The sequence below is a fragment of the Neospora caninum genome, chromosome V, assembly GCF_000208865.1.
Source record: "Neospora caninum Liverpool complete genome, chromosome V".
Lineage (NCBI taxonomy): Eukaryota > Apicomplexa > Conoidasida > Eucoccidiorida > Sarcocystidae > Neospora > Neospora caninum.
Window position 1 is genome coordinate 2423276 of NC_018391.1, and position 18995 is coordinate 2442270.

The 18995-nt window shown below is 55.1% G+C and overlaps 3 protein-coding genes across 3 annotated transcripts; 2 read left to right on the forward strand and 1 right to left on the reverse strand.

The window, feature by feature from the left end:
* NCLIV_015075 (uncharacterized protein) lies at window positions 1-1044 on the forward strand (the record flags this gene model as incomplete). Its single annotated transcript, XM_003881697.1, has 2 exons — window positions 1-152; window positions 849-1044. The coding sequence occupies 2 exons, from the start codon at window positions 1-3 to the stop codon at window positions 1042-1044; spliced, it is 348 nt and encodes a 115-aa protein (XP_003881746.1).
* Window positions 1045-3306: 2262 nt separating this feature from the next.
* Window positions 3307-13387, forward strand: NCLIV_015080 (conserved hypothetical protein; the record flags this gene model as incomplete). Its single annotated transcript, XM_003881698.1, has 4 exons — window positions 3307-3403; window positions 3922-4615; window positions 4933-7378; window positions 8123-13387. The coding sequence occupies 4 exons, from the start codon at window positions 3307-3309 to the stop codon at window positions 13385-13387; spliced, it is 8502 nt and encodes a 2833-aa protein (XP_003881747.1).
* Window positions 13388-15513: 2126 nt separating this feature from the next.
* Window positions 15514-15744, reverse strand: NCLIV_015090 (conserved hypothetical protein; the record flags this gene model as incomplete). The annotated part of the gene is made up of 1 exon (XM_003881699.1): window positions 15514-15744. One exon carries the CDS (start codon window positions 15742-15744, stop codon window positions 15514-15516), a length of 231 nt encoding a protein of 76 aa, XP_003881748.1.
* Window positions 15745-18995: the final 3251 nt, after the last annotated feature.

An 18995-nucleotide genomic window follows, 5' to 3' on the forward strand; every position in this document is an offset into this window, starting at 1 on the left:
ATGGTGTTTTACGAGACATTTGTGCTTTTTTCCAAGCGCGTACAGCGCGCTGACATTCGCCAATTACTGAAACAGCAAGAGGCGCTGATTACAAAGCACCATGGTAGCATGCTTGCTGTCCGCGACCTCGGCTGGAGAAAAACCGCCTTCAGGTTCGTCAAAAAAGTCCTGGTACTGTGCATCGTGGTTCATCCGCACCGCGTGATTGTGTATTAAGGCTTCCTCTTCAGCGGAGGGAGTGTTACTGCAGGAATAGTGGGGGCCGAGCAGGTGGGTGCGCGGGGTGCGTTCCGCAGGTTTTCTTAGAGCCGGAGACTTTTTGCTGCTATCTTCCCACTTGCTTTCCTGTGCCTTCGCGAACCTGGGACGGGAAGGTAGTGGTAAGAGTGGAGCGCTGCATGTGTACGACTTGCTCACATGCACATGTGAATTCACACACCTATACGTTATATAGATAGTATATAATATATAGTACGTATGTGTATATACACATACAGACGTACATGGCGGTCTGTCTTCGTCGTCTCCGCAGCTTATCGAGGTCACAGGATTCCATCCCTCGCCCAAGCCGCTTTTATTGAAGAGTTGCCGCTCGCATTTTCTGATGGAGTTCTCGATAGCCATGGACTACCTCCTAGATGGCAGCGATGTCACCATGGCAACGGGCTACTGTACACATTAGTTTAGGTGCATTTCCCTCGGTATCCTGGCGGTATCCTTACGGAGATTAGTCGCTTTTTTTCAGGTGTTGTCTATTCTCGACCGTTTTCTGTGGATTGGCTGTTGTCCTTGGAGACCGCGTCGCCTCTCATCCACGTCCCCGTTGGTTTATTCTTTCCATTTTGCAGAGTCATTAAACCGCGGCAGGGCATCTTCTGGTTTGGACGTCTCTTCTACTTCTCGTTTGGAGCGAACCCTGCGGCCATTACGGAGATGTCTCAATCTCTTCAGTCAACCAATGGTGTCCTTAGGCATGCGACAGTACGCATGAAAAAGCGACATAACTTGATGACGTACAACCACTACATCCATGCAAGAGACTGAGGCAAAGAAGTCGACTCTTTCACATGAAGGGAATACAGTCTCGTACTGCCAAGATTTCCCCGTTCGACGTGACTCGCTCTTCGAGAAACGTGCCGTCCGGTCTGTGAAGCCGATTTGTTTGAGTGAACGCTGGCCGGAGAGAGTGATAACATTTCTTCCTCTCCTCTGAATACTTCTTTAGAGACTCCGAAGCCTTTGGCTGCAAGTTGTTCTGTAGGAAAACCAATGGGACACTTTCGAAAGTCTCAGGCGCCCTGCAACACACGCACATGCTCGGCGCCACAACGTGTGCAGGTGCTCTGAAATACGACAGGGAACCAAACACGCGACATATTTTTTGAATTTCCACGCAGGCACTAGCACGACTTAGCTCGGGTTGCGACTCATGAGGTTCCCCGCGTCGGGTGGCGTAGTTAACGCACAGTAGAGTGGCGCTTCTGTAATTAAAGAACTGCCCCTTTCTATTGTGTTGCCTCTCCCCTTTTGAGTGCCAATGAATCAGCGGGGATCCTCGGAACACCCACGAGTATTCTTGATTAGCCACAGTCCCTAGAAGTCACTGAAGTTCATTGTGCCTGTACGCACTCAACAGCCGGACTGCCTGGTTTGGACCCCGAACAAAAGAAACAAAAGATCTCAGATATGTGTCTAGGCAGCTTTTCGAATGAAACGTTCCTTCCTGCACGTTACTGAGTGCAGTGTCACACTGTTGACGGAACTTCTTTCTTTTCCAGGGTGAAGCCGGAGCTCCTCTCAACAACTAAGACCTGAAGAGACACCTGAGATGTACAGATGTGTGCTCGCACAGAAGAATGGTCTCCGTGGGTAACTTCCAAAAACAGAGGCGTATCATGCGTCGGCGCATGTCGACTCCTGGCCGACCAGCAACTCCGACCGGAGGAGCGGCAGCACGCCGCGCAGTGGGTACTGCTGAAGTGGAGCAGAAAAAAAACAGTAACCGAGGATCTTAATGATACATATCTTAGTGATACATTCGGAGTGTCGTTGGGCTCTAGACCGTTTTGGGAAAAAAGTGGCACATATGCCGCCTCTGCATTGGAAAACCACTGTCAGAATGGAGTGGAGCTCTCTTGCTCGTCGATCAAAAGATATCAGAAGACATGGGGCGCTGATGCATTGTTTGGTGAAGCTAGCCTTCGTGAGAGCTCAATTGCTCCTTTCTGTGTGCATTGCAGCCTCTTTTTTTCGATGACCGTCTACCCCAGAGTGTTAGCTTTGTCTGGTGTGGTCTTCGGTGGTTGCCGAGCCTGGTTGTGTAGATGGCACCGTAAATGCCTCTCCCGTCAGACTGGTTTCTCTGATCTGGCTACAACTAAAAATGCCGCTTTCTAGTTCTGATTCAAACACGGTCCCACGGAGCACAAACCTGTTCAACAGGCCTGCGGTGCCCGACGACGGTCAGCATTTGCAGATGCCGTATTGATTGTGCGCAGGCTGAATTGTGAAGTCACGATACAGTCAGACCTCAGAACTACAGACATTTTGGAATACGGTCAAGCGACAAAAGAGAGAAAGCTGTTTCGTACTGAGAGTTTGCCCACTGCGCGACGCCCATATAAGCCAGTTTTAAAATCGTGTCTTGTGGTGTGTGGACACATGGCCGATTGGCAATCCGTGGCGTGCACCCCGCCGGAGAGTTCCTTGGCATTTCCACATAACGGAAACATGGGAGATGAGAGGATCACCTTACTCCTTATGGCAGTGTAGAGAAGAAATGGGCGAGCCTCTATTGTTGGTTTCCTAGACGCACATACAAGTTGGCCGTAAGAGAAAGTCCCTTGTCGTTTCTGCCACATGCATGTGCAAACCAATTCCTCGCAAACATCGCCGCGAGCGCGTGACGGAGGCGGGAGGAACGGAACAGCATGCCGAGTCCAGCTCTCTGGGGGGCGACAGGAAGAAAGAGGAACAGTAGGAAGTGTGGACGGAAGGACCTTTTGAATGCGAAGAGAAAGCATAATTACTGACTTTTTCCCACTAAAATCTCGAATCGGTTCATCTACAAGTGCGGCGAGGTCGCCCATTTACCTGCTTCTTGGTGTATCCCGCTCGCTGACCGTGTAGGTGACACGCGCTTGTCTTTGAACGTCCCGGTAAACCTACATACACACATGGACCCGATTAATTTTTTGTGTGTGCATATGGTGTGGCTCCGTGCTGTAGCGCACTCTCGTCTTCCGGCTAATTTCCAGGTTTCTTCCCCAGGTTTTCTCCCATTTCTTTCGTCCACATCCTGAGCGCATGTCGACGGCCGCACGACTTCTCGCGCCCTCCACAGTCCAGGACGCCACAGGTTTCGCTTTGCAATTTGCTATTAAGGCGACGAGTACGAGTTCCTGTAAGCCTTCTTCTTCCTCTTCGTTTCGAGCGGGGACTCTGAAGAGACACTTGTCATCCACCTCTCCACGTTTTGGGGGGAAACATCCGTCTTCTAGCCACACAGCGGCGTGAAGACAACGGCTCGAGGCTGGCCGCATCTCACATGATTGCCTGTGTTTTTTGTCCATTCTTTGTTTCCTTCTTCTCCTCTTTGCCAGCCTCCTTTTTCCTCCCGCTCTTTTACGTCTCGGGAAGTGAGAGATGCTCGTGAGACTTCATCGATTTCGCTTGGAGCGGGACGTCCCAACAGGGAAGTTGGCAGGCAACCAGACCGCAAACATCTCTGGTGACGGGACCGCCATTTAGAGTGCTGTCTTCCCTCACTTTCCTTGTCTTCTAGAAGGATGTTTGAGGACATATCTCCGTGGCCCTCGCCTCCCACCTTCTCTGAAGGCGACTCCACATATGGACCGCCTCGAAGAACGTCCGCGCTGCCCTCGGGGCTTCAGTTTTCTCCTCTCCTGTCTCCTTCCTCAGCTCCGCTTCCTCACTCTCTGGCGACTCTAACGGGCTCAATCACGAGCGGCTTCCCTGCGCAATCTGTCTTTTCGGGGACAGGTGCGGGGCCCGAAAGAAACAACCCGCAGTGCGTTTCGAGCAGACAGAGACTCCATGAACTGAAGGAGCTCGAACTGCTTCAGCGGCAGGAGAAAATTCAGCGCCAGTTGGCGCTCTTTCAAGAGGCTCAGAGGCAAAGAGACGCAGCGGCCGAGAAGGGCGGACTCGAGCAGGAAACTGTGCTGCTGGGCAGAAACAGAACCACTCAGAACAGCCACTGCAGAGCGGCAGACTTGGAGAAGAAACGGAAACAAGGAGCCGCTGCCCGTGCACCACGCGGAGGAAGTGAAGCTGGACACTCAGATGATCCTGTTCATGACGGAGACTGCCACAGGCCAGGTTCTGCCTCTAGAGAGAAAGAAAGCAACGTTAGAGTCGACATCTATGGAGACCGACAACCGTTGAAAGCCGTACAAGACCCGAGTCATGACAGGCGCTGCTGTGCAGGGGGGCGTTTGCCGCTGCCGACGCGTGGCTCAGGCTTTGGAGAGTCGATGCGGGGGAAACCTGGAGACGCAACACAAAGTATCTCTCCTGGTAGGGCCGGAGAGGAGCCTGCTCATGAAAAGAGGGAAGCTGAGAATTTACAGCCTCGAAGCGACGCCTGGAACAGGTGAGGGGTTTTCCTCCGGCCGCGGCTGACGTATTCGTGAGTCACTGTGCAGATCTCCGCGCCGAGTCTATCCTTTCTGTTTCGTTTCTTTCTCGTTCTTCGGCGCTGGAGAAGTCTTTTTTCTGTGCTTCCTCACCACTCTGGGCCTGCATCTTCCGTCCGTTTTTCTGGCGCGAAATGTGCACTAGATCAGCGTCCCTGCCACAGTCGATAGAAGGAAACGCGAGGGACGATTTCATGGGGACGAGTCGCACTTCATCAGCCAGACGGAGACGGGTCTGCTGCCGTGCTTCTCTTTGCTCTTTTCGCCTGTGCAGGCTCCCATCCGGGCACTTCCCGTCTTTGTTGGATTCCCTGAGCGAAGACCCGCTGTCGCTGTCGCACCTCTGCGGCAACACTTCGTCTCTCTTCCTCTCGTCTTCCTCGCTTTCTCTCGGGTTTCTGGCGTCTTCCCGGGGTGCGCCCTCGGACGCAGAGGCAGGGCCGTGTCTCCCCTCGTCGCCTGGCGCGTTTTCCCCTCAGAGGCCGGAATCTGTGTTTTCCTTTTCCTTCTCTCCGCCTCAAACCCAGTCGACTCGCTCGCCGACGCTTCTCCAGTGCGAGTGGGGCGCCACGGATCCGCAGCACCTGTCTCCCTCACTGCCGGGCCGCCCCGCTGGTGAGCCGCCCAAGCAGGCCGAAGGGAAGTCGCGCACGGCGAGAAGGAGTTTCAGCTGTCGCGAGGGACTGTCAGCTGACGCGAAAACAGACGCAGAAGGCCGCCGGCGCAGCTCCAGCGCAACGCCCGGAGTGTCCAGCCCAGGGGCCATGATTTTCGAGTTGAGTGCGCGAGCAATTGACGAGAGAGAGACACCGCGGAGCGAAGGCGGACGCCCCCCCAGCTACATTCTGCCGTCTCCTCAAGCGCGGGATATCTGTCCCCCGCACAAACACCTGGCTCAGCAGCTGAAACTGCGGGAACGAAAGCAGCAAGAAAGGCTTCAGCGCCTCCAGCGGCAGCAGCTGAGAGAAGACGCGAGAAAGCGGTTGAATCAGGCCCGCGGAAAGTGCCAAAAGGCCCAAGAAACCTCACGTCAAAAAGTGCCCGTCGCCCTCTCCGGGGGAGATGTGCTTCCCACAGCTTCGGGGACAGCCCCACGCGCTTCCACGGCGGCTGCGGCGCCAGGTCGCGGGAAGGAGACACCCGTCCCAGCCAAGGGCGCGTTGCTTTCACTGTCTGCGCACGCATCTGCGAAAGCTTCCGTCCGGAGGCTTTCAGAGCGAGCGAGCGAAAAACATGCGAAGGCGGGAGGCCTGTCGCCATCGCCAACTCGGGAGGCTCGTGAAGAATCGATTTCTCGGGAGGCAACGGCCAAGTCTGTGGGGCCCAAGACTGGGGCGATCCGCAGAAGTCTCCAGGAGGGACTGCCTCACTCGCAAGCAGCAGCATCTTTGAAGGCGCGGCATAAAGCGGATTTCGCCCTGGGCGAAGCGACAGTCATTGTGCCACTGGGGACGCCTGGTGTGGCAAGCGTTGCAGCCAATGCGCCACGAAGAAAGAGTGCTGAGGGCAAGGCGAGAAAGAGTGGAATCCGAGTCCCCTGCGCTTCTCATCCACTTCATCCGGAGGCGACGCGCTCAGAGGACAAAAAAGACTCACGTTCCAGAGGCCGAGACGACGCCGCCACAGCTTTGGGCTCCGGGTCTCTGACGGAAGGGACTGGGTCGGCAAGAAAAGACTGTTTGACGGGAAAGAGTCGAGAAGGAAAAGTGTTGGCGGCGGCACCTCCCGCCTCTCCGATTCGCCTCTGTTTTGCGCAGGCGAAAGTCTCTTCCACGCGGATCGGAGGAAAAGGAGAAGGCAAAGCAGAAGCAAAGAGAGAGCGCGGGACTGCTCTGGTGGTCTGCGGCGAGGGCCTGCGACGCCCCAAGGGGCCGCACGCGGGAGGGAAAGGGACCATCGAGGATCGATTCCGTGCAGAAACGGAAGACAGTGGTCGAACTGCTCAGGCAAGAAACGCGTCGACTGAGGATGACGGCGATAGGCTGCGTCAGATTCTCCAGAAACTCCGCACCCGCCTTCTGGAGAGACAAGAGTACAGGGACGGTCGTCGCCCAAGTGTGGAAGTTAAGGGCGGCGGAAAGCGCATGCCGGTGCCTGGAGACAAAGAAGGGCGAAAGCCAAGGAAAGTCGCCGGTCTTGAAGATCGAGACGACGTGCCTCGCGAAGACGCTGGACAGCCGGACTACTGTTCACGCCGCCGAACGTCTCCGATTTCCGATTCTGGAGGAGGCGGGGCCGGAAAAGAAGAACAGCGTCTGACCTCGGTTGCCGAGCGTAGACAGCGCGTGCGGACCCAGCCAGAACCGATCTACGGCGAAAAGAAAGTGACGGAACGACCGACAGGCCACACTCGTCGACAGAGACGGGAGATCGATGAACCGGCGCGCAGCGTTCGGACACGAAGCAGCGCAGATTCCCGCGACACGTGGGCGAGGAGCGCCACCAGCGGCGAGAGCGACAGCAGTGGGTGGAGCATTGTGGAGCGCCTTCGGCGGATTCTTCGAGTCGCAGGAAAGGAGACGAGAAACGCAGAGACAGGGGAGTCTTCGACACCCGCTCGGCAAAGAGGACGGCGGGACAGCAAACGAGGACCGAGTGTCAGCAGCAGTGGCACGAGTGTTACAGCAACGAGCGGCAGCCGAAGACGCCGGCGAGGCCGGAGCGGAAGACGTGAGGCGAGGCGTCTTCTAAGGAACGCACTCTGGCCGGAGAAGCATGAGGTGAGGTTGATGAGAGTTCGTCAGCCTGCGAAGTGCGGTGCCCCCGCCAACAGCCGGAAGGCCAGCTCTCGTAGCAGCCAGCTGAAGCTTCTCCAATTGAGCAGCCCAGGCAGCGCTGTCCCGCGAGAGACGACATTCCGGTTACAAGAGAGAGATGAAGTCCTAGCGTTTGTGTTACGGTGAAGCTGCAGCTGGTTTCACAGCAAGTTGGCGCAGACGCAGACGGAGTTTGCAGACAGGGACAGAGGTAGTGTGGGCTCGGCATCTCGCGGTGTCTGGGGCTGCGAGCAGTGGCACGTAGTTGAGAAGGAAGAGAGCGCAGGGTTCCAGGAATTGAAGACAACACAGGACATGGAGACACTCGTGCGTGAACAGAAAAAAGAAAATAGGGGGAAAGAGGCCGCGTTCTGTAGCGGCTGGGAGGGCAGTTGCTTCAGCGCGCGATTTGACCCGCAGGAGGGCCGGGTCTAGGCCAGAGGGATTTAGAGCAGTACCCTCTGGTCAGTTCGCCTCTTCCCTCGGCGGTGGTCGTAACCCGTAGTTTTCAGCTCAAAAGAAACCAAAGTAGCTGACGATTGCAAGTTATTTTTGTTAAACTTAGCTACTGAGACTGCTCTTCCCGGGTCTGCCACTGCATTTTCTGAAGTTTCCTCATTTCCGCTTCCGGTCATTCTCTTGGTTCGTCGCGCTGCCCCGAAAGATGTCCGTTCTTCTCCGTCTTTTTTCCGGCTCTCTGTCTGTCAGACTTCTCGTCTTGCGCTTGCGGAGCGGCGCACGTCGTGTCGGCCACGTTGGCGTTCGTCATCCTCGTCTGTGTCTTCGGATACCTCCAGCGCTTCGCGTCGGCAGTTGTCTTCTCTCTCTTCTCGCGCTTCGTCTGTCTCTGCGCCCGCGTCGACTAGCTCGCGGGCTTCGCCTCTGGCGGCAAGCTTCGCCAGCAGCACCAGCAGCGGATCGTCGCCTTCTCTCATCACCAAATGGCTCCACTACTCTGCGGCGCTTCTCCAGAGCCAGGGAAGTTTAGCCGGCAGCGGGAGCGCGTGGGCATCGCCTGAACAGGCTTCGTCTCGTCCTGGAGCCGAATCTCAACGGACCCGGAGAGACGCAGGCAGAGGCCGTGCGTTGCTTTCAAGGCCCGAGCGGGGAAAAGAGACCCTTCGCGCGCAGCGAGAAGACGAAAGGGGAGCAACGCAAGATAAAGAGGGGGTAAGGACAGGAGGCGCTCATTCGAGCTCTCCTCACAGACCTTGTGGTACCAAGATATCGGTGGGTAGGGCGCATGTGGTGGCGAGTCCAGGAAGAACGAGGCGAGCCGGAGAGAAGACAAGCTACAATCCACTCACAGAGGACCCTGAAGAAGTCGTGCGCCGCATCAAGAAGCGCCTGGGGCTTCCGGTTTCCCCCAGACGAGACGCTTCCCGTCCCTCGTCAGTCCAGTCCTCGCCGTCCCATGCCTCCTGTTCTCCCGGCGGAAAACGTCGACTGAAACGCGAGGGGAGGAACGAGGACGCGACGGCGAGGGCCCGTAGAGCGTGTGTGCGTCTCGCTGAGGAGCAGGAGCAAAGACGCTCTCTCGGCACAAGAAACCCACTGTCTCCTGGAAGCGGGAGGTCGAGCATGCTTCGGGAACCTAGCGGCGAGCGCAGGACGGCAGGAAACGTGCGTCTGAGTGGGGACAAAGGCGCGTCTCTCCGTGTCCACAGCTCCTCGAACGCGCGTGCCTTCGCAGGCAAAGCTTCCTCAGGGAGAAACGGGGACTCTCAGACTCCCTCGCGAAAGTGGCAGCCGCTCTCCAGTCTTTCCCTCTCTCTTTCTTCTTCGTCTCTGCCGGACTCGCCTTCGAGGGGAGACGACGCGGGTGCCCCCGAGAGACGCCAGCGCGGGTGCGAGGACGCCTCTCCAATCGCTGGCCGCCTTGTAGAGGAGGAGAAGTCTCGCGGCCGCGTGCGGCATTCGGGTTCCGGCCTTTATCTGTCGCGTTCCGCCTCGCCGACGAGGGAGGAGAGGAAAGGAGGAAAGGCAAGGAAGCGGAAAGAGAACGCGGAAGAAAGGCCACAAATGACTCGAGTGGAGATCGACGTCAGCATTATTCGGCCAGAAGAGCGAGAAGCGCCCCAGAAGACGGAGGCGAGTCCCAAGACGTCGCCGACCCGTGTCGCTGGTGGAAGGCTGTCTCTTCCTGAGGAGACGAGGACGGACTTGCCAAAGGATTCATACCAACCGAGCCTGGGGGCAGACTCGTCTCAGCTTCTGTCCTTTTGTGTCTCTGACGAGGATTCGGGTGAAGAGGAACACAAAGGGACGCGAATGTTGACGAACCCCGGACACAGCGGCGGCAGAGTCTCCTGTAGCTCCCCTGCAGATAGGGGACAGAGGAATCCGCTTGAGGAGAGTCCCTCGAAAAGAGGAGAGACACTTCCACCAGAGCGCCTGGCTTCTGTCTCCTGGGTCTCTGGCTGTGACGACCCGCACGGGCCGCTGCGGATCTCTGCGCTGCTCCATTCTCTCTCACAGTCATCTGGCGAGTCGGCAGCCGTCGGAGGGACTGTCTCTGGTGCCCAGGCTCCCCAGGAGACAAGGATCGCCTCTCCTCGCGGTCGGGGCTCCAGTGAATCGGCTCAACACAGCGAGGACGCGAAACCGAAATTGGAGGAAGGCGACAGGCGAGATGAGAACAACTGGATGGCAAGGACGCAAGAGGGAGCGGGCGAAGACTCGGCGCGGATGTCGGACGATGCAGGGAGGCTCCAGACAAACGCCTTGCAGAGAGAGTGTAGCAAAGACCATGGCAGTTCATCGCCGCCTCGTGGCGAGGAACGAGACTCGAGAGCTTCGGTGGATCACGGTGAGCGAGCGTCGTGGGAGGGCGCAGGAGACAAACCTCCCATGAAGACAGAGACGGAACTGTCCGTTTCCTTCGCCCCCATTCTTGAAGAGAAGGAACTGAGTAAAGGTCAAGCCTGTCTCGCGAAGGCTCCAGAGACCATGGGCCCCGAAACAGGAGAACTCGCTTTGCATGCGTCGGAAACGAAGGCTGTTTCTATTCTTCCGCCAGCCCACCGTTCAGGTGCCCCAAGAGATGAATCACAAGAAAGTCGGGAATTGGGATCGACTCTGTCTGCCCAACTCGCGGATATCCAGCAGTTGCAGAGTCTCTTGGCGGAGGCAGAGGCCCTCGAAAGGTCGCATGTGTCTCTTCTTCTGCGCGACGACGGCGGGATCTCTGAGGAGACGCTGTCTGGGGTCGGAAGGGGAAGGGGGCTGGTGAGCAGCGACCGGCGTGAGTCCCGAGAAGAGACCTCCGAGCCTGGGAATTGGACAGTCGTGCGCGAGGCCCATCACGGCGCCCCACAGGACGCCCCAGAAGAAAAACCGAGGTTGTCTGTCCACATCTGCCCCGCGGATGTGTCCAGGAAGGATGGACCACATCCGGACGCGCCGGGAGAGGGAAGCGGTGGCGGAGGGCCTTTTTCTTCTGCGGAGAGTGCGGGGCGTGGTGAGGAAGAGAGCGTAGACGAGGCGCTGAGAGAGCGAGGAGTCGAGAGACAGGACAGGGACCGAAGACAGACAGGGAGGGAAGGCGGGGTGGTACTGAGAGATCAAGAGAGAGAACACGAGAGCAGCAGGAAAGAGGATTCACGCTTGGAAGGCCAGTCTGTGGCGCCGACATTCGATGCTGCACAAGGTCAAGAAGCGACGCGATTGCCCGTCGAGGGGAACGAGCGAAGCGCGACCGTTTCGACAGAGACTGAAAGGTGCTTGACGGAGAGAAGCACTTGCGTGCGCTTGGGTGCACGTGAGTCGAGAGACATTATCCCGGTCGCCTCGCACGAGCGAAACAAACAGCCAGCGGAGGACAGCAAAGAGAAAGAGGAAGGAACCGATGCAGACGAGGGCGAGAACGCACGGTTCGTCTTGCTTAATCTTTCCCGTTCGCTCACTCCTTCCCCGAGTGTCGCGCCGCTTGGCCGGTCTGCTCTCGCTGCAGGACGCGAAGGCCAAGAGAGACAGCAGTCGGAGGGAGAACTCGCTCTGCCCAATGCTGGCTCGATCTCCCCTGCCAAGGCTCCTGCCGGCTGCTTGCCTAGTGTGTGTGCACCCGCGGACGAAAATCTTCCCTTGGCACTAGCTGAGATGGCCATGAGTTGCGTTGCTGGCAGAGAATTTTTTTCCGGTGACAGACAGAGCGACGTCGCACCGCAGTTTGCGGGGCGGTCCTTTGACGCGCGGGGCCTAGGAGAAGCCGGAGACTCGACAATGCGTCAGGTTTCGGCTGCGGAGACGGCATGCAGAGAAGAGACCACGAACCCGATCTGGGCGCCTGCTGCGAGTGTGCAGGCAGAGCGCCTTGGCGAGCTGTCGCAACCGACAGGTGAAGAGAGAGAGCGGCATCGCGAAGGCGAAGCGGAGGGAAAAAGTGGACAAGCGCCGCGCGAGAGCGAACACGGCGATGCAGGTGGTCGCCGTGGCGATCCGCAGAGGGCGGCGTCTCCTCAGTCGCTCTTGCCAATGCTCACGAATCTTCTTCAAAAGCAGCAGCCTCTGCTTCAGAGCTTGCTGGAGCACTTACAGACTCAGCAGGACCACGGAAACTGTGGAAGAGATGAAAAGGCTTTGGAAACGAACACTGTTCAGAGTTGCGAAATTCCGAAGACGTCCCAAGCAGATTCGTCTGACGCCGTCCACAGATCTCCGGGCTCGCCTTGGAAAGTTTCCAATCAGGCCTGTAACCTGCAGGGGGGCGGGATCCCCCACATTCTCAGTCTGAGGGAGAACACCCTATCGCTTCCGCTGGGTTACCCCCCTTTTTTTGTCATGCAGTCTTCGCCCTCAGGGGTGTGTATCCACCTTGGAGGGACTGCTGGAGAATCCGCTCACAGGGAGAACGCGTTGTTTGAAGAACAGCGAAACCATCAAAGCGGCGTCGGACAGCAAGAGACTGAACTGGTTGCTGCACTGACTCACCACGTGGTGCGAGACGTTTCAGAAGGGACAGAAGACTGTTCGGCAGAGAGCTTCAGCGACGGAACGCACGAGGAACGCCCATCTTCTTGCCTGAAAAAGGGAAGCGAAAAAGGTTCTGCGACGTGGAGAGAGCTGGAAGAACAGCGGCAGGCGGGGCTAGATGAGGGGCTAGATGAGGGGGTGCAAGAAGGGATGACCACACAGCCGGAAGCGCTAGGGGGACAGAGAAAGAGACATCGTGTGTCCCTCGACGGAGAGCACCAAGGACAGTCGTCTAGCGCGAGACAGTACCCCGACGAGAGCAGTAACGCTGAGCAGAGAAATAACGCGAACGAGAAGGCAGCGTCGGCGGAAGAGACAGAGGTGGAACAGCTCCTAAAGTGCGTTGGGGTGCTACGGACCCTATTGAGCTCTGGAGTGTTGAGGAAGGGAACCACGAGGGCGATGGAGGCAGGTTTCAGTGAGTATGATGACACACTGCAGAGAGGGACTGGCTACTACGAGCGCTCTGCTCAGTCGCCTCGATTCAGTGCTCTCGGGGACTTGGAACGAGGAGAGGAGCGATACGAAAAAGCGCCGTTTCCTGCGGGCGGAAGCGGCTCAGAAAGGAAGGGAATCGGCAGAACGGCAAGGCGGACCCGGGGAATGTTGAGGGCCAGAGAATCCAGCAGCCCCCGCACGGTGGAGCGTCGAAAATGGGCCGCAGAGGATCCTCTTCTGAAGAGGGAAGAAGGTTGCCGACTAGGGGCTCTTTTGGAAGCGAGAACGGAGAACCTCGACAGAAATTTCGTTTCCAGTCTTCTGTTACCGGGGGGGACACCAGCGACAGACGACGTGGAAGAGAGAGAGCTCATGGAGTTCATACGCCAAGTGAAGCGATCGGAGGGACGGAACACCCACCGTTGGATCCGCAGTGGATGCAAGAGTGCGAACGACGGTATCAGCCAGGACCGCTGGAAGTCTTGGGGGGGAGAAGAAGCCTATCATGAGCAGAGACGAAGACTCCACGCATTCGTGCTGCGAGAGTTAGACGGCGAAGATTAGGCGACCAAAGAGCGGTCGAAGGGAAAGAGACGATACAAACCTGAGACGAGCCAGAGTGGCGCTTGAGACACTCGTGAGGGATTGCGGGAGGTTGATGGCGCACGCCGCGGCACAAGAGTGGAAGCTTGGCTGAGAAACAGAGTAGCACAGGTTTTACCCAGACGAGTACGAGTTCTCCTCTTTCACGCAGCTGAGTGAATCTTCCAGTTAAGCGTATATATATATATATATATATATATATATCTGACTATACATCGATACTTTGCCTCTGTATTGGTGGATTCGGCTTCCCAGAGGGATCCGCCCCTTAGCTCCCAGGATGTAAATCCCCTTGGTGCTACTAGGGTGTCAAGATATCTTTATCGCACTGTTCCGTCTTTTCGGCTGGGTGTCTAACGCGGGGTTCTAGGAAAAACACGCCATCTTGTCGGTGCGGTTCAGCCGTTCTCGAATTTTTTTTTAACCTTTTCAAAGCGGGTATGCCTTGTTCTTCGAGTAATGCTTTTTTCGCAGTTCCACGCTTTCTACACACGGATCTGTAGCCTTGTCAAGCGACTGAAGACTGATAATCGCTTGTAGTGCCGTTGCTACTAGAAGGGAACGGAGCTGTACACATCGCTGACGGTGCTCGCTCACGAGAGAAAAAAAGTGATGGGGACGAGGGCTGATGAGATCGTCCTAGTAAAAAACAGACTGACCATATTCTGCTTTTTTCGTATTGCCTGCTAGGTCTAAATAGTATATCAAACCGATTCCGACTGAGATTTTGTCATGCCAGAAGAATCTTTGATTTCAACTTCTAGCTAATTCATGACTGCCCATACGTCCACGTGTTCATCTCCATGTGTATACCGTGGGTATGCCACTACCGATCGGACGCAGCCATACTCAAGGCGGCTAGACGGTCGAGGTGGTACAGGCTTCCATTTTTCATAAAATCTAAAGACCCTCTTCTTGGAGGCAAGCAGGAGTAAGGTGAGCCTGTCCCCTAAGTTTAATTCCCGCGTGTCTGCGCTGGGGGATGAGACAGTGGTGCCGTCAACAGATTCCCCATCTAACAATCGGCAGATTCGAACCGAAATATAATTTTTGTCCGAAGAGCCTGCAAGTACACTGGTACTTCGATAACTCGAATTACGACCTGGAGGAATTCGTCAAGGGTTGCCTACAGTGGGAGTCGTTGAACACCCTGATCTGTGTGTCATGCTTCTGACATATATCACCGCCCACTAGCCACGAGTTGTCCACAGGGCGCAGAGCACCCTACAAACACATTTCCTTTGCATTCGTACAACTGCACTGGTCTTTGTTTCTTCATTTGTGGAAAATGGGAAGCTAGACTCCTCGCGACAATGTGTTATCTTACGACATGTATCCTCTGAGGAATAGCCGGCTGAAAGCACTCGGTCGCAGAGTACCACCGATGCTTGTGAGTCAGAACTTTCCATTTTACTACTCATTATCCTCGTGCTGCCCACAGGCACGCATATGTTTAACGGTAAATGGGGGCTTTCTTATAGTACTGCTGATGTGGACACATACACACTGGTATATGCACAAGCGCCCGAACACAGATGTCTCTTCCGTGGACGGTCTCCTCCCGAAAACGACTGAAGCATACGACGGACTAAGAGACGGGATGACACGCCCGGTAGCCAAGAATGTCAGCGATTCGTAGGGATTGCATTCCAACAAAAACGTTGTGCGTCTATGGTGAAAATATCCTTGCAACGAATCATCTGCCACAAGCAGAGAATACGTCCAGTTTCGCCACCACGCCAGCGTCCATTCCGCAGATGCACACACAAGTCCACTCCACGGGCGTGACTTTGTGCATATATACATAAACATATATATATATATATATACGAATAAACAAATTCACGTATCTTGAATGCTGCAGCAGGTGGATTCATTCGTGAACAGCGTTCTCCCAAAATTCCTTGATTTGTCATGCATCCGCCGCAGCATCTCATGGTTCTTTCCTTTCCTCCCTTCTCCGCCGCCTTACCATTCGTCGCCGAATCGCTTCTTTTAACTTTCGGTTCTATCGTATCGTATGTGATATTCGAGCATTAAATACCAGAGCGTTGGTACGTCAACAATTTAGAACTCGAAATGTAGTTCTATGTTTCCCACTTCGGAAAGCAGTCCTTGAACGAGTTCTTTGGGTGCCGGCTTTCCACATGCTGATCGAGCGTCGGTTTTTTCACCGTACACATGAAACTCTGTTTGCAGATGTCGCAGACGACAGAAAGGTTCTTGTCCGCGTCCTTAATCGTGGAGTTTTTGACCGCCTTCTGGTTCCTCCGCTGCGCGCGTTCGCGGTCCACGTCGCGCTGGTTTCCGCGAGTCATTTGTGGGAGCAAAAAATTAAACTCACGGAAAGAGAACGAGGGAAATCCGAAGCCGCTCTCCTCCTCTCCGACGAGAAACACCAGTCTTCTCTGGGACGGAGAGATTGGTCGAGGAACAATGTTTCAAACCAGCGCCGGCCGCCAGGCAGACGCAACAGACGGGGCTAGAACAAGAAGACACGAACAGACAAGGATTGAAAACAACGTACATACAGAAAGCGTAGAAAAAATTCAGAAGCGTCGGAAAGAAGAAAAGGGAAAGAAAGCCGACTGGGTATTGGACTGTGAAGAGCATGCAACAGGTAAGACAAAGAGGAGACAACTCCTGCGCAGCGCAGCGGGTGAATGGTAAGCGTCCGGACTGCTGGTGTTGACACAGCGACAGTGGCTTACGCGCGTTTCTCGCCGTCTTCTTTTTTCTCAAGAAAAACGATAGCCGAACACAACAAAGTACCACACAGGAGAGAGCACGTGGTGAATTTTGCACAATTGTGCACGAACAGCGAGCTCGAAGAAAGAGCGACTTCTGCGGTCCCCACGCTGGAGGGGGGTTCGCGTTTGTTCTACGACACGCGAAACGAGGCTACCCAAAAACGAGAAGGTTTAGAGGGATATCGGGAAACAGAAATGATGTGAACCTCAGACACTTAATAAGGCAGAAAGAACAGGAACGAACAAGATGCCAGGCTCGTCCGCTAAAACACCAATCATCCCGGGCTTCTCCGGTCGGCCGATGCTCGCAGAAGAAAGGTCGCTTTTTTCGGGGCGGTTTCCTCGCCAGTCTTTCTTTGTTTCCACGCTGCAAATAGAGAACCGGAGACACCGTGGAGAGTTCTACCGATGGACAGAGACTCGAAGACACACGGAGAGTAAACCAGACGCAGTTTCCGGCATAGGGAGCACTACACTGCCCTGTTTACATGGTACAGTAGTACTGTTTTCCGCTGTTCATGTACCGGATGGGGACGGAGGGAGGGCCGGAAACCCAGCACTGGCGCAAGGCACCAGTACTTTAGACTTTCCATGTTAGCAGCAATTATTCGAAGAAGTTGGGGACAACTTGCGGTGGAGCAGATACTGAACTTATGCATCGTGCATCATCATTTGCTCTGGTCAAAAATACCACCGCGTACAACACTGGCAATCGGGGGAAGTGCTGGCAAGCGAAGGCGAGGAGAATCCGCAAGCGGTGCGGAGGTAAAGAAGAACACAAGGGAGAAAGTGAGCGTTGGAGCGGTGCTTCCAAAAGCTGCTACTTCTCTAACTAGATGTTGAACGCTAGCAAATGCACAAGATGCTTAGGGTGCACCGGAGAAAAGAAAGGACGGCCTGCACAGCCAGCGAACGGCACGAAAATGACGAGAGAAGGTTGTTTGACAGGGATTGTACGCGTCTTCAAGAGAGAGGAGAGCAGGAGAAGGACAGAGAGAGGAGCTACTGGAAGAGATATCTGAGGGGGACTGGGGAAACATCACTACGAGGGGCCTCACAGATACTCTCGTGATCACATTTTTGAAAAGAGACCGAGATCAAAGGTCGCATTCTCTTGCATCCGATTATTAAAGGGGAACAGATCTCACGTGCTGTCCAGTCGCTCTTCTGGACAGTAGCAGTTTGAAGGACGAACAAGTCTGAGGTTTTACGTTGTTGCCAGCAGGTAGTGCTCCACCTCTGCTTCATTAGAGCGGACTGGAATCGTACCATGTTCAAAGAACCTCGCAGAGATAAGGAAGCACTTCACACATTTAGTGTTTGTTCTTCTCCCTCTCCCCTGCGTGGTGTTGACGGCGTAGACGATCTGCAAACAGACCATCCTCCAAATTCACGATGGAGGCGTTACACCGCATTCCGCTACTTGCCTGATTAGAAGAGTTTCCCCCGTGTACAGATTCATCGACTTCTGTTCTTCTTGAGGCACCCTTGACACTCCATTTGATTCAATGCCTAGGGACAATAGATTCGCGAAGTAGTGCCGGAAATTGAAACGATGTTCTCCGAGGTGGACGTATTCATGCTTTTTCTGACCTTTACCTAGTAGCGTGCGGCTGCAGCACCTTTTTTTCTGTGTAGACTGACTAGCTGATCGAGAGCGTGTCTGTTTACATGTAGATGGGGAAGTCGCGGAATACTCTGGAGTCGACGAGGTAGTATACGGCTCGAACTACCCTTCGCTTTCACTCCCCGCCATACGGTTGGACAGCGATATGATCTCCTTCGTGAACGCAATGATCTCGTCGAACGCGGAAAAACAATCCTACCGTATTTGACTCTCAGTGCTTGAGGCCAGATAGGACTTCTTTTTTCTTCTGCCTTTGCCAGTTAGAGAGCATCGAATCAAAACTTTTCCCATTGTATCCTGACTTACAAAGACGACGGCGAAGCGACAGTGACCATCGAACACAACGGTCCAGTGCACGTGTCTGCGTGCCTTCCCCACGTTCCTCATCTTTCGCACCTGAAAACCGCGAAGTGCCTATACACACATGCTTTTCGTCACAAATATATGTTTGTGTTGCCTCCCTTCGGTACCGTTGCAAGCACCCGTCTTTGGCTGTTCGGTAATTGAAGTCCTTGACAACCATGGTGACTAGGTAGTGAAAGAATTTGAGGAAATACAGAGTTCACCTTCTCTTGAGATAGATGTACAGACGGCGCAGTTTGAATGTGCCTTCCAAAAAGTGCATTTTGAAACGTTGTCGCACTACTCAACTGCTTGTGTGGCTCTTGAAGAGCAACGCCCCCCTCCCCCCTCCCCTACAAAAAGACACCATTACGAGCTAGGGGAACCCGTGGGTGGCCAGCATGGGTTTGCTTCTTTGCAGGGATTTGCCGAGACCGCTTCTTGCATTTGTGAGCTCTCAAAAATGGTACTTCCTTGGGGAACGTGGTCAATCCGCCACATAAAAATCCGCTCCCTTCTGGACTACAAAAACCCCTTCTTCCCAATCGTGCTACCGTTCTTATTTCTCTGCCCTTCGAACGCGCCCGATGTGCATGCGCAGCTGGTGTGCGGCTGGCTAGCATGCAACGAAACTCGCCGAAGCAAAAAAGTATCGCGAATTTTTCTGCGTTTTCAAACGTGCACACTCCTCAGAAGTATTTGGGGAAGCAAACCGGCCTTTTTACAGTTTACTGGCGCCTGCGCGCGAATGAACGCGCTCGAACGGGAGGATTCCCCCCGAGGGGATCTTGGGCAAACAAGACCCCGTGGGCGGTCCGTGGCCTTTCTCTAAAATCGAGTTCCGGTCCGT